We start from the raw sequence: 15,666 nt of genomic DNA, 5'->3' as shown, positions 1-15,666 counted from the left end.
ATTATTTCTTGTGTACATTTTGTAATTTTGCCTTGATGGTGGCATTAGACAAAAGGTCAAGGTGGTCACAGAAACCAGTAGGGATCATCATCTGGGGAACATGAATATCCACAGCAGATTTAACTGCGATATTTATCCAGTAGACGGATATTGTGTCATTGTGTTGCTTTTACTTTCTTGTCTCCGGCAGCTTGCCATTAGATTGGTGTGTCAGTGACACTGTCAATTTGTAGAAGAGTGAGGTTCTTTTCTATGATCCTCCACTTGTTTATTGCTGCTGCTAAGAAGGGGAAGCCCACACCCCTCCTCCATTATTCTTCTCTCTGTCCTCACAGTGTGTCACAAGTGAATACATTTCCTGCTTCTCTCTGCAGTCACATGAAGTGACTGAGCCAGAAGACAGAAGGAAAGCAGGGGAGTGAAATATATTCTCAAGTGACACATTTGAGGACAGACTGGAGCTGAAGGCCAGACCGGCACTTTGTCTTCCGAGGAGAGCCTGGATTTATCGCCTATTGTGTCTGTGCTGATATACCATGCCGACAGTTATTTTCATCCTTGTTTTGCAGAGAAACAATTAGATGGCAATAATTCCTCTGTACACCAAATTGTCCAATGGTAATCTTGTGCCCCGCTGTGGTGTGGCTCATGTCATTTTTCAAATCTCAGCATTTAATTTTGCTGAGGGAAAGACCATCCTAGCTTAGTCATAAGTAAACTATTGAGAAAGTATTTCAAGATGTTTTTAGACTGTAGTTTGGAGCTGTATTTCGTTCCTCCCTACAAGCACATGTGTATAACAGAAACATTCCTTCTTCTCTGCAACATAGCTATCTACAGTGGATAGATTCTTGGTTCATTGCAACCCAATAGTATCTCTTTATTACAAAAGCCAAGTCAGATTTTATACAGTACCACAACTCAATGACAATTACCTTATTGGTAGTTTTTCTGTTTTGCACTTCCATAAAGTCGGGGAGCTTGTAAAAGACAGATTTTGAAAAAAATGGTCAAAATCAAAGCAGCAGAGGGCGAGATATCCTGACTTTTAGTGTGCAGGGCTCAACACTAACTTTTAAAAGTGGTTGCCAGGCTGGCAACCAGGCATCAGCTTTTGGTTGCTGAAGGAGGAGCACTTAAATTAACAACTAAAAGCTTGACTAGACCAAATTCTTACAATTCCTACAGATTAGGTTCAACTTGAATGGCTAGCAGCAATAGCATCTCGTAATGTAACAGTATGAGGGCTTAAAGTGGTAGTAAACCGAAATCTATCCAATTGCTTTCGCTAACTTGATAAATACATTTTTCACCACAATGTACTTCTTTGTACGTTCAGCAGGATGTCTACTCCTATGGTGGTGTTAAATGTAAAGACTTTAGCTAGTCTAAAAATTGTAATGTGAGTGTGAGTGTAATCTAAAATTTGATATTGGCCAAAAACTTATGCTGAAAATTAATACTACACAATTCTGAATAATTGCCAACAGTACATGGTGCACCATTTGTTGGGATTTACAATGGTTAAAGGGCCACCAAACTGTGTAAATATCCAATCAATTGATTGAGTCTCATATAATATACTAAACTATCAATTTGGAACTCCAACTAATAATTAAATTAATGAATGTTACCAAAATTACCATTAATAGCTAGTAGGTTGAAGGATTTGGAGTTCCACATAGAAAAGGTTGGCAAATTATTCACTCTTGCAACATTAAAGAAACCAGCATAATTATACACAAGCATTTATTTGACAAATAATAGAAGCAAATGGCAAATGACGGCTATTGCCGAGGCCACATGTCGTCAGACAAAGAAAGTTAATTCAAAATGGCAGCAAGGCCATGTATGTGGATCTGTTAAAGGGCCAAATTGAAGTGTACGTGTGAACTGTGTAGAATAAACGCTGCCAGCTTAGGAAAGAGGATAGTTAGTTGCATACAAGACCCTGGGTTTGTGTGAATATCACTAACATCACTTAACATGTGGCTACGAAAATAACAGTGAAAACACATCACCACACCATGAACCAAATCAATACATGTACATTCACAAAAGTAACAGAGTCCTGTGCTTAGCCATGTACTCTGCTATGCTGTTATGCCCAGTTATATGTTCGGTGGTTATGTTACCAGTCCGTAAAGGAAGAAGTTGCTGTGATTAAATTAAGGCACATTATCCTAATGTGTGCCTTAGTGGTGACAGACATTTGTGATTGAGAATGGCTGCTTTACTAAAGAGATATCAAGGCGAAGAGAAATATGTTTGGGAGTGTGTTTACCTGATTGACAGGTGTTTCAGCCTATCAGTCAACCATTGTGGTTGCTGCTTGCTCATGCAATTGCAGCTCCACCCAGGCTTACTCCTCTTTGACTAAATTTGTATGAAGGTTTTTTAGGCTCAGTAACGATTGTGGCAGACAGATCCAAGCTTCAAAACTTTAAAAAACTTTCCTTTTAAGGGAAACTCTCTGAGATTTATTAAATACTCATCTCAGTGCAAACATGAATGATAAATGGAAAGAGTTGTGATCAATAGTAATGAGGTTTGTATATATTTATATATTAAAGACAACACAAATCTCTGCTCGGGCTTGGAGACCACAATTTTTTTTTGTAAGATATTTTTGGGGCATTCTTTTGCCTTTATTGGACAGAGTGAGAGTGAAGAGGCAGACAGGAAATGGAGGAAGAGAGAGAGAGGCATGACATCCAACAACGGTCACCGGCTGGAGTCAAACCAGCGACGTTGCGGTTATATGGCATGTGCTGTAACCGTTCGGCAAGTTACAAACAGGAGGTGTGGATCACTGTCAAAATAATAAACTGATGAAGACTATGGAAAAAGCTACTTGACCTTGATTAAGAACATTTTGTCAACTTCTATGTCTAATGTCAAGAATTAACTTTCAGGTTCAGCTGGAGGTGTGGAATTTGAAAAATGTGGGCATTACCAGACAAGAAGTGACTAACGAAAAGATGCTATTGAGTTGCATTGTGGGAAATGTGGGATTCAGCATTTTTGGAGCTTGACCTTTAGTAGGAACTAAAAGTCAGGATATCTCGGCCTCGGCTTCTTTGATTTTGACCAGTCTTTTTTTTTTTGTCTGTCTCTTGTGACTTCCTCTAAATTATTGAAAGGCAATACTGTAATAAACTTTAAAATAATCTGTTGGTGACATCAACAATTTTGTGTCCCTATTTTTATACAATCTATAGAGAGCCAAAGTCATGATGTCACATCTCTCATTCGGCATTTCTTTCATCTGTCTTTCTGAAAAAATTAATTAATGTTCCTGATGTTTTCTATTCATATTCTAAGACATCCACTACAGCAGTTGCTATTAGAAATTGAAACCTTCATGATTTTAACAGTTAAACAAGTTAAACAATAATTAGTTTAGAAAAAACAGCTCCCATGAAAAAACTACAAGCCCTGCAGTACGGCTTCTTATGTCATCAGAACTTGGTTTTGTCCATATCCATAAAACTCAACGCTCTCTTCATTAAAGTCAGCTAAAAACATAAATATTGAATAAAGAACGATTTTTTCAAAACTTACTTACATAACACTTATCTGAAGATATGAAGCGAGCCACACAACATATGAGAAAGGCTCTGTCCCAGGGCTGTATTTTTAGTTACGGTATTAGCGTTAAAATGTCAGTGAGATTTTGAATGAGGGTTTCGTACTTCAGGAACAAAACATGGAAGTTTCACTGTCACTTTGGCTCTCAATGTCCTACTCAGTATGTGTTGCTGTAACTGTATTTGCAACTTAGAATTCCAGCTTCTGAAGTAGAAAGTTGGAATTTGCAGCTTTCTGCAGCTCTCTGGAATGCAGTAGAACTTTTTATACTAAGAGGATTATGGGAGAAGATTTATAGGTAGATTGCGTTAGTGGAAAACTGGTGAAGATTCCTATTTCTGGCTGCTCAGGCTGACTTTGATTGCTCGGCTCCATGATAAAACCAGTGTCCAGTTGCCGACACTCCGTCCTCCCACCACTCTCCATTAAGATCAACAGGGTGATGTTGACAGCACAGCGCCATGCCTCCACATCTCCCCTTCTCTCTGGCCAGCCTCCCTGACATCAATGTGATAGGAGCTGTTATTCCTCCTGACCAAGAAAGAGACACATTGTTTGTGTGAGTCATCCAGAGACCAAGCTGTGTCAAGCTATAAAAAAGGTCCCTGCCTCCCAGACCAGAGTGCTAATCAGTGGAAGGAGAGTAGAGAAAGCAGTGTGAAGTGAAAACCTTGAACAGAGTGATGAGTTCAGCTCAGTTTGGCATGCTGTGCGGCCGAGCACTTTTCTGTCCCCTCGTTCTTCTTCCAGACAGCATTTTTCATCTTATCGATCCACCAGTCGAGCTTATAGTATATAAGTTGAATTCATTGCCTGCATTAAGGCTCTTTTAACCTGTTTGTTTTTATTTCTCCTGCCCATTATCACATTTTATTTCTTATTGTTGATGTAATCTTCCTCTGTCATGTTCAGTTAAGAGTTATGATCCAAATGTGTCTTTACACACCCTCAACCTGCTGTCTTTTATACATTTCTTGAGTTTTTTATCTCAGCTGCACAGTCATTCTGTTTTTATGCAATGCACTTTGATATTTCTAACTATTTCCTTTCTGTGATGTATTACTCAAGTCAGCCAGTTTCATCTAAACCAGCCTGATGTCTTTTCCTCTCTTGTCCACAGATTATAGATAATGGGCTGTGTGCAATGCAAGGATAAGGAAGCAACCAAACTCACAGACGACCGAGACACCAGCATCTCCCAGGGAGCAGGTTACCGCTATGGGGCTGACCCCACGCCGCAGCACTACCCCAGCTTCGGGGTCACCGCCATCCCCAACTACAACAACTTCCACGCACCCGTCGGACAGGGGATGAACGTCTTCGGAGGGGTCAGCACTTCCTCTCACACTGGAACCCTGAGGACCCGTGGTGGGACAGGTAAAGGACATGTGATGTTCAAAGTTATTCAGGAATGGTCATGATCAGAAGTGTAGCGTGAAGGGAGCTACAACTTTCATTTCATTGTGCATTGTAGCTTGTGTGAAAACCACTAAACACTTTTCCCTGGTGAATGTTTGTTTGGTAGCCTGTTTAACAAGCTAAGGTGCAGGAAGACGTGCTTTATGCAAGATTTGACTGGTTGTGTGGAAATAAGGTCTCCATCTACACAGACTGATACTGGAACCATATGTTGTCAAATAAATGCAAAACTAGGGGGCACCATCATGAAACCAAAAAATATCAAATACACATTTTTCCCTTTTGGTTTCTAATTGTTTTCTCAAAGGAGAACACAGGTGATTTACAGAGCAGATATGTATGCTGTAGCGGATAAAAAAAAATACTTTAAATACCCAGTCCAGTGCAAACTTGATTGATATATGACAAACAGAGTAGTTATGAATGATAATAAGGTTTATAAAATCAAGGCTGTTTTTAATAAATAGGGATTCTGCCTTCATTACTGTTTTAACCCAATCATTCATGTTCTTTCCAAAACAAGTTTATATGTAACAGCACTCTCTCTTTATGATTTTTTTTATGAACCCTTCAGTCACATTAATGCCAGTCATCCTCAGTGGATGATTAAAGATGACACAAACTTTGTCTAAGATATAAGATAAAATTAGATATGCTGCTCTGTGAAGCTCTAATGAATTTGGAAATCATGAAAAGCGCAAGAAGACATACATATTAATCATAAAGCATAATACAGTACATACAGAATTAACCATAGTGCAGACCACTCCCTTTTACATTCTGTCATACACTTACCCAGTGTTGCTGTTCAGGGTTGCACATTTTCTAGACATCCATACAGTTTCTGCCACTTATCCGTGTACTGGCCACAAATTGCTCCCGATGGCTGTGCCTTCAGCGTGTGAATGATTAGTTTGTTTCTTTGAACGTGTAACGTTTGAAAGTGTATGAATGTTTGTGAATGAGATATATAGTGTGTGAAGCGCTTTGAGTAGTCAGAAGACTAGAAAGGCGCTATACAAGTACAGTCCATTTACCATTTAATGCCTTGAGTGGCAGAATAAATCTGGGTAGGGAAAGAGAAACAGCTGTGGCCCCTCCCCCATTACTACCACTGATGCACCTTGAGCAAGACCCTTGACCCTCAGCTGTACCAGTGGAGCTGCTTAGTGGCTAACAGATCAGACTGTGGTTGTACTGGCCAGTTTCCAGGTGTGGATGTGTGTGACTGATAAAGAAAGGCGCCCCGGTAGCTCGACTGGTAGAGCATGCCACCATGTACTAAGGCTGAGTCCCTGCTGCAGCGGCCTGGGTCTGATTCCAGCCTGAGCCCTTTGCTGCATGTCATCCCCTCTCTCTCCCCCTTTCCTGTCTCTCTTCAACTGTTCCTATATAATGAAGGCAAAAAGCCTTTAAAAAATAATAAAATAATAAAATTTAAACAAAGAAAGCATTGCAGGGATTACCCTGATCAAATAAAAGTTTAAAAAAATTGCTACAGAAAGAAAGTAAAACACTGGCCCGTTCCTGGGTCACCAAAACTTACAAACAATCAAAAGTAGGGAGTGGTCGAGCCATTTGACATCTCTGTAAGTGCAACGAGAGACAGAAAATCTAGGAGAGACAAATGGTATTTTGCAAAGAACAAATAACACAGAAGGAAGAAATAGTTCCTTTGAAAGTTACTTTGAGCAATGTGTCTTTATTGTTTGTCAGAAGAGGGAAAGTATCTGCAGCACATACTGTACGAGAGTGTGAAGGTTGTTTCTTTTTACTTCATTCCCACACAGTTACAGAATTCTATGTGCCCAGTGATAGCTCACAGCCGCCCACACACCTCCGTCTGCAAAAGCACAAACTCTTAGGGATTCTTTGTGCAGTTAAAGACTTCCTATGGCATCCCAAAATCCTGACAATCCTCACCTCACAGCCCCTGCTACAGCTCCACTGCCGACCCCAGCCCGGCCCTGTCAGGAACGTCCGGCTGGCATTAGCACAGGGCTTTGTGCGCCGGCTCATTGTTTAGGTAGGGAATATTCCTACTCAGGATATCCTTTATGTTAGACTGAGCTCAGGCTACTCTGCAGATGAATACAGCGTTTCCACTCAACTTAGCAGGAGTCCTCTCCCTCAAAGTATGGATTATTTTCTGCTCTGTATAATCCAAATTCACAGTGGCAGAGGAGCAGAGTGGGGTTTAGCTTTTTTATTTTCTCCTGGTGGTGAAATTTGGACATAAGCCGCCCTTCCCTCTCAACCTCTGTTTTAACACAGCTGCCTAGCTTGTTTGACTAACAGCCACAATCACCCCCACCCCACCCCACCCCCTCAGTTGCACTGTAGAAGAACCCAAATTGGCAGTTGGTATCAGACATCTTATTGATTATCAGTTGATCTTTTGCTTATGTCATTTCCCCAAATGGAAATTCACAGCTAGTCCTATGACCTTATGTAACTAATTGAGTAGGATTCCAGCAGACAACTCTTCACTGATGCATTCAGGGTCTTGTTATGTTCTGAAAGTTATACACCAAAGTGTTTCAATAAGACACTCTCTCTCTCTTTAACAGTCTGCTCTCCCTTCTCTCTGTTTGATGTCACATGAATAGCAGCAGGTCCTCTCTATCTGTAGTCCTATCAGCATGAGCCTTGCATAGCTTCTTCATATCAACACTGTTTCCCAGAAAGCCTCGGGCTGGTGTGAGTGTCTGAAGTGAAATGACTTGAATAAATGTGATCAAGAGAGTTTCAGTTAACTTTGAAGAAGTGCCCGTTGAACTTCCATTTGTCAAACACTCAGAAACATGAAACAGCTTAACAGCTGCAGTCACCTCATATCTGAGCAAAACACTTTGAGTGCTGCTTTTGTCTTAGCTCAACACTCATGTACTCTGTTATGAGACAAGACAAATCAAACTAACCTAAGATAGTGAGATAGATAGAGATCTAAACCTCTTAAAGGATAATTCCAGTTTATAAAATTTTTATGATTTAGGCCATTATTATTGGTGATAATAACATTGTACTCACTATGTTAATTGTTGAAATCTGGTAATGCAGCAACATAAGTCTGATGGTGCAAAAAACACAAGCCGTCAGACGATCAGACAGGTTGGAAACAAACCCACAGATTAGTCAAATTATTTGGAAGTGAATCAATCAATCAAACAAACTTTACTTGTATACCACTTTTCATACAGGTTAGTGCAGTTCAAAGTGCTTCACATATGACTGACAACATGATAACAAGACAGCAGTGTAGACCGTAATAGTAGTTTCTTTTAACCAGTGTTTATACATTTGTTATACATGGCAAAAAACCCAATATCTTGAAAATCTTTGAAGAACATTATATAATTATTAGACATCTACCATAAGACCGTCACAGAAGACCTCAGTGTATTCTTAAACTATAACCGTAGCCCCCTGCCACCTTATTTGCAATGTTATTCACAGGTTGACGGCTGACTTCAGTATATGTAATTGATGTCACTTTACAGACCATTTGTAAAAGCTAGCATGTGGCACATATGCCAAATTTGATTCATTTAATGGGGTTTCTCATCTACTACATGTCTTTTTGTCAAATTCAGCAAATATCTCCTCACGGTCCGCTAGCTGTCCATTCTGTGTGTGCGCTGAAAAAGCACTGTGGTGTTTGCACACAGCTCTGGTTCTGTAAATGAGAAATAAAACAAAGTGGCTCGGACCGAGCCACACAACACTATTCCAGCCATTCGGCTGATTATGATGTCTGTATAGTGAAGTAAACACAAAGCCAGCTAATGTACTGTAGTTTAGGGCATACCCCCCATACTCTGCCATTAAGAAGTGATTTTTTTGTCAGGTCATATCTCTCCTAAACGACATTGCTAATTTAGTCTAAAGAAAATAGACTGATGAAACCTCATTCAGTTGAACTGTATTTAGTGCAATCAAATGGATTACGTAAACCTAGTACTGAAGTTTCACACTCTAGTTTTGCACTGGCAGATTACAACTTTCCACAACAACTCTCTTGCTGTAGTGTGAAAATAATTTCAGTTTTCTAGGTCAACAGCATAAAGGAAGATATCAGCTTTATGGAAACTGTGCAAAAACCTGCAAAAAGTTACATTGAGGATTTTAAACGTGAAAAGTGTATAAAAACCTTTTTCAGTACCTATTTGCAAACAAATTCTATTTCAGTAGAGTTGCTGGTGATATAGTGCTGGAATGGCTGAAAAGGTTTTTCAGGCCACTGGTCTTTGTCTAGAGAGGTTTTAGCCTGTCTGATGGGAGTCAAACTGGATTGAGGCAGCCCAAATCCCAGCTTCTATCACTGGACACTTCGATCTTCGAAGCAGTTCATGACTGCGCTTCAAGGCTGGATTCACATTACTGTCTGTTCATGCAGTTCAGGTGTCAGTCCATAAAAGAAACACTTCAATGTTGCACCTTTCCAAAGACACTGCAACTATGTTGTAGGGATTTAGCTGGTCTTATTAAGAGAAACACAACGAGTCAGCCAGTACAGAGTTCAGTGTCTTATTCACTGACAGTGGTTAGACAGTGAATTCAATTACAAATGGAGTTCTCAAACTACTACTGAATGAAAAGGTTTCAGTCGTAGTCATCTGGACACTGTTTTCAGAATCAAGACGTTTCGGCTCCCATCCGGAAGTCATTCTCAATTGTGAAAATGGTCTGATAACTCAGAAATGTAAGCTACTCTGTGTTGCTTAGGCCCTAGAGAGGAGTCTTCCTGAGTGTCTGCTGTTTGCCCTGCCTAGTTTCACCTGAAACTGACCAACTTTTGTTTCCATGATGGCCCAGTAATCAGGCCTATTGTTTTCTGGCTGCACCTCCCTCAGGTACGTAACAGTGATGAGGGAGGTGCAGCCAGAAAACAATAGGCCTGATTACTGATTACTGGGCCATCATGGAAACAAAAGTTGGTCAGTTTCAGGTGAAACTAGGCAGGGCAAACAGCAGACACTCAGGAAGACTCCTCTCTAGGGCCTAAGCAACACAGAGTAGCTTACATTTCTGAGTTCTCAGACCATTTTCACAATTGAGAATGACTTCCGGATGGGAGCCGAAATGTCTTTATTCTGAAAACAGTGTCCAGATGACTACGACTGAGACCTTTTCTACGTTCTTGGGTAAATGTTTTTTTTTTCTGTTTTTTCTCTGTTATGTCTCCAAATCAAGGACTATTTTGTTAGATTTATGTTCTACCCGCCACACCTAACAGGGTAGTTAACAGTTTTTCTCCACCTCACAGTTTTATTTGTATTGTTAACCTCCTGCTGCGATCTGTTAACACATCCTACAATGAGCCTAAATTCCTTTATCACGTTTGCCACAAGCAAGCAATAAGCGGGAGTGTAAGGGTGAGAAAATATTCCTGTGAGAGAAGTGCTACTGAGAGATATTAAAATAAGAGCTACTATTCCTTTACCCCTGTAATGAGGGAAAAATTTGTAGGATTAGTGGAGGGAGATGTGGCAGAGGGGATAAGAACGTGGCTTCAGGTACTTTATGAAAAGAATTTTGATTCTGCAAAGGTTACTCTGCAATTACAAAGCCAATTCTACCACAGGAAAGCTGTAGTGGCAAAGAATTATAGGGAGCAACGGTTAACAATACTACAAGACGAAGGGGTTTAGTATGCTTGAAACTAACTAGTTGGTTAGATGTGTCTTCTCACCACATCTAAAGACAAAAGTTTTTAGTGGATTCTGAATGATCATACGGGAAGGCAGGTCAAAACGTCTGCTGTACTAGCCTCCCCCCTGGCTGCATCTCACTACCCCTCTTGTCTCTCTCTCTGTGGATTCTCTGTCTTTTGTAGGCTTGACGTGAATTGTGCAAATGGGCACTCCTCAAAGGCATTCATGGTGTTGCACTCATTTGCACACAAAAAGTGAAGGAAGTAGTTCTGTGAAGAATGAAAAATAGAGCTTGAGAATAGTTTAAATTGTTTCAAAACTGTGCAAAAATGGTCAGTCGCTGGTGTAATCCCTGGACTGGCAGAATAAATCTGGGCAGGGAAAGAGAAACAAAATTCTGTCTGCTGTAACACCTCCACAAACCTTTACCATGTTCACCATCTTGGTTTAGCATGTTAGCACTTGCTTATTAGCACTAAATTAAAGTACAGCTGAGGCTGATGGGAATGTGATTAGTTTTGCAGGTATTTCATCATGAACCAAAGTCTTTGACAAATTACCTGATGATGGCGCTGTGCGAAAATTCAGGAGATCACCAAAGTTGTTACAGTTCATCCTGGGGGGAACATAAAAATCTGTACCCAATTTCATGACAATCCATCTGACCGTCTGACTGTGGCACTGGATGAAAAGTCCCGAGATCAACAACGTCATTAGGATGAATTCTCTGGGAGCCATGAATATCTGTACCAAATCTGAATTGAAATCCATCCAATAGTTGTCAAGATATTTCAGTCTGGACCAAATTAGTGGAACGAACCGACATTGCTATATAATGATAACAATAAATAATAACAATAGTAAATAATAACTAATACCAATAGAAATAATAACCCCAACAGAGAAAGTGTCTCATGCAGAAACATTACATAGTTTCATTATTGGAAAACACCTTTGAAGTATCCTTTGCTTCCTGGGTGGCCTGTTTCTATTCAATTTGATCATCATTTATCACCTTTAAATTTGACAAGTTCCCATTAAATTCATGACTGACTTACATTCAAACCACAGACTGGTCCATATTTACTCAGTGTGCTGCAGCTGCCAGCGCATCATCAGTTAAACATGATTCTGAGCTCCATTTTCTCTTGCTAATCTGCCGAGTGCTGACACTGTGTTTTTATCCCTCCTGCAGGAGTCACCCTCTTTGTAGCACTTTATGACTATGAGGCACGGACAGAAGACGACCTCAGCTTCAGGAAAGGAGAAAGGTTCCAGATTATCAACAGCACGTAAGTTGCTAACAGCTGCCTGCGATTGGGAGGAATGCAAGTTTCCCATTTTATCGCCGTCTTAAAGGGGATGGTGCTGCTGGGAGGGGAGCAGACAGGGCGTCGCTTTTCAGCTGAGGTAAAAGTGGCAGCTTGTACATGGACAAGAAGTGTTTTGGTTTCATAATCTGAAGCAAGCTAGAGCCCAAAATAGGTCTGCTTTACTTAAGTTTGTGGAAGTATAAAATTATACAAATCATGGAAAAAAAGGCTTCGATCCAATGATAATTGTTGAGATGGCCAGAATTGGCAGCAACTTTATATCGGGTACAATATTAAAGGGTGCAAAACATTTCAAATGAGGTCAAAGTGGTGGCTTGAACATGCAATATGGCAATCAGCAGTAAACAGTTTATTTAAGGTTTACACAGGGTGGAGCAGGGTCTCCAGCCAGCAGTGATGAGTGTGGTGTTCCTTCAAGTATTCGCTCTGAGCTTGGACAGGAAGTGCCCTGTTACACTTGCTTATGTATGTGCACGATCATCTGCCAGCTGTTTAACCATCCTGGCCTCGGCTTGCATATCGTTTTCGTTTTCTTTCTGTCTGCATGAGGCTGTGTCTCAGCCTGCTGGAGTGACCCTCAGCTGCCTCTCTGTTTGTTTGGGTTTCTGCAGTGGTGCAGCGAGGCGGGGAGACTGCTGGGTCTGTCCTCTGACCCTATTCTTCGTTAGATTTCATTGTAATTAGGCAGCTCAGTGTATGTACTGTACAGTACAGCAGAGGCACGGCAGGTTTACTGTGTTTTCTAATTAAGATGATTACCTGTATGTAGTCGTCACTACACTGCTAGGTCTGATTTCTGTGAACACACAGCCAGTGGAATGACACAGCATTAAATAGCAGACCTATTATTACCGTGAATTCTGGATAACTAAGTGGAAGGCCTAGGTTTAGTTTCCAATGAAGTCTTTTTCTTTTGGTTCCTCAAGTGAAACAAAACTGAAACCATGAGAATGCTATTTATATCAACATCCAGCATACCACTGTGTTTGCAGTATTTTAACTGCACATTTTGATCATGTATACTTTATATTTTTGCTGACCATTTTAAAATGCTTTCTAAACTGTTTTAGAATTTCGATTTGTTTTCGATTGTTTATTTTTTTTTTTTTGATCCAGATAATTAGGCTTTTGAAACTTGCTTGAGTTGTATAATCCTTCACAGTGAACATCTAGTCTGCATTATTGGTGCTTGATAATGCAGTTTAAGTGCAGACTGATTTGAAAAATCTTAATGTAGACTTGATGTTTACTGTGATGGATTAAATAAGTCAAGCAAGTTTTAAGAGTCTACTTTTTATTTCAGGAAATCAGTAGAAGCCAATGGCTGACTGAAATGGTGAAAAGGGTTTCGTGTAATTTTTAAAACACAACAGCATGCTTTGCAAAATGACAACCTGTGATGCAAAGTAGACATGATTGTACTAAATGAGCTAAAACATACAAAACCACTGATCCAGGACCACCGGTCCTTTACGATTACCAACATTGCATAAATACGACTTTCTGAATTTATACTGTTAACATACATTTCCTTTTATTCCCCATGTAAAATTGCTTGCGCAAATTATAGGCTAAACTGTAAACCCATTTCCATGTTACAGTATAAGATACAAAAATAGTATATATAATAAAATAGTAACCACAAGCTACAAATGCAAAGATCAATCTTGGGATTTTAAAAATCTACTTTAGATCATTCCACTAAATATCGACATTAATCCGACCAGTCCAAAATGCAGTCTAACAAAATAATTTTAAAATCCTGTATCATGTAAACTGCTTACAATACTCACAATCATATTTAGTTTCACTGATACAAGCCTGATACGTGATGATAGATAATGTTGTTTTTGCATGTTAACGAAAAAAGATCCCCGCCTTTATCTTATCTTTGGTTATGGTTCAATTCTAGCATATTTTACGGAGAATATTCTAATGACACATTGACAACTGTCAAAAGTTAAAATATAGATAAAATTATTTATTTCCAAAAAAACATGCAGGGGCTGTAAAGTAGTTTTTTTTAGGGGTTTAGGTCTGGGGATTTGGGAGTTTAGACAACCTGGGAGGAGTTACGTCCTTCAAATGAAAATATCATCACATGGTGGATATGTTATAGGCAGATTCCAGTATTTTCAGATTCAATATATTTAAATTTCTTACTTTTCTTTTATTTTTTTACTTTTTGGCAAACAAAAATAAAGGATCCAGTATTTCCCCACCAGAATTAAATTCCTTGCAGTGTGGAGAAGCTTTGAAACAGCATTTAGACATTCATGTTGGGAAATAAAATTTTAAGAAAATATAATTTAACAGTTAAAAATCTAAATAATGAAAAAATGTGTAATGTTTATTTTGAATATCCAATAATGTCAAAATAATGTCCAAGAAGTTTCCTGTGAAAAACAATGTAATTTTGAATTACAGGGAGAGTGGAGAAAGTGAGTCAATTGGTATGCAGCAATAAATTGTAATTAATTCCAATTTAGCATAACATAGGGAGTCAAATGTACAATTAAACATATGAAGAATAAAATTTCCAATAATAAATATAATTTCTAGTACCTAGTTCTGTCCAGGAAACTTCATAGGAAATTATTAGGAAGTTACAGACCTGTATCTTTTTGGTGTCTGCGGGCCGTTTTGGGGACTCATGAGCTCAGTATTTCTAAAATCCAGACTACGGCCCCGGTTCTGTAGGGCAGCCTGTATGTAGCCTGAGAGGAGAAATCCAGGGCAAAAGAAAGCACTAAGTGGAAATCACACCCTTGGCTAAGTGTTAACAAAACATACCCCGGGACAGAAAGTGGACACGTCTCGTCTTTGACCCTATTACATGTAGTTCTGATATTAGTCAGAATAATGCTAGTTAACGCAGCACTGGTGTTTGGATTAGTGGATTTATTGATGCATTCCTCTAAACAGGCACCAACTAAGCTTTCACACAAACATGCAGTGTCTCAAATATATAATGTTAATGCTTATGCCATATAAGCCAGCTTTTGATGAATTATGACAACTCTACTGTACATGGCTGCCTTATCACCTCAGCCTTTGGCCCCGCAAGGCCAGTCTTCCTCCTCACCACACCCAGATGCATCCTGTCCCAGCCAGCGTCTTGCACACATTCCACCACACACCTCAGTCCCTGCTGGGCCTCGGCCAGAGCAGGAAGACACCGTCATTACAGCCTAGACTCCCTCCTCTTCCTCCTGTCTCTCTCCTCCTCCTCAGCAGGGGCCAGACAGAGCTGCATCTTCACCACGTCTCCCCTCCTTCCTCTCTCCTCTCCTCTCCTCTCCACCTCCTTCCGTCCACCCACGCCTCACTGCTTCAACCAGCCTTAAATATGGACTGGGCTTCTTCCAGCCAGCCACACTGACCCCTGCTGGACAAAAGCAGTAAAAGCCTAAAATCCTCATCTGCTTCAGCCCGTCAGAGCTGGCAGGAAGTGACTGACAGATGCCCGACCAGGCGGGGCTCACGTGAAACAGGGCCACCAGAGGTCCCAGCACCAGCGCCTCAGCTGACAAAAGGCACTGTTTTCCCTTTTTGTTTTGTGATGGCATCCTCGAAGAAACAGGCCTCCATACCTGAACGTTTATAAGGAACTGAATTCAGCTCAGGCTTTTTAAAATCCACTGTGAGTGTGTTATTGTGAAGCTTCA

At 40.1% G+C, this 15,666-nt stretch overlaps 1 protein-coding gene across 6 annotated transcripts in view; it reads left to right on the top strand.

Moving 5' to 3' along the window:
* The window catches only part of fynb (FYN proto-oncogene, Src family tyrosine kinase b), a 90,307-nt gene that overhangs the window by 45,415 nt on the left and 29,226 nt on the right, over positions 1–15,666 (top strand). For 5 of the 6 annotated variants that reach the window (XM_044168496.1, XM_044168492.1, XM_044168493.1 and 2 more), the window contains 2 exons: positions 4,712–4,968; positions 11,860–11,956. In XM_044168496.1, the coding sequence (XP_044024431.1) occupies positions 4,722–4,968; positions 11,860–11,956 (344 nt within the window). In that variant the 5' untranslated portion in view covers positions 4,712–4,721. Of the gene's footprint in view, positions 1–4,711; positions 4,969–10,037; positions 10,155–11,859; positions 11,957–15,666 lie in introns of those variants that run through there. The other variant, XM_044168495.1, reaches the window with a different exon arrangement.

Source organism: Siniperca chuatsi, linkage group LG16 (assembly GCF_020085105.1).
Source record: "Siniperca chuatsi isolate FFG_IHB_CAS linkage group LG16, ASM2008510v1, whole genome shotgun sequence".
In the NCBI taxonomy this organism is placed as follows: Eukaryota; Metazoa; Chordata; class Actinopteri; order Centrarchiformes; family Sinipercidae; genus Siniperca; species Siniperca chuatsi.
Note: the sequence above shows the minus strand (reverse complement) of the source record. Positions and strands in the feature narration are given on the sequence as shown.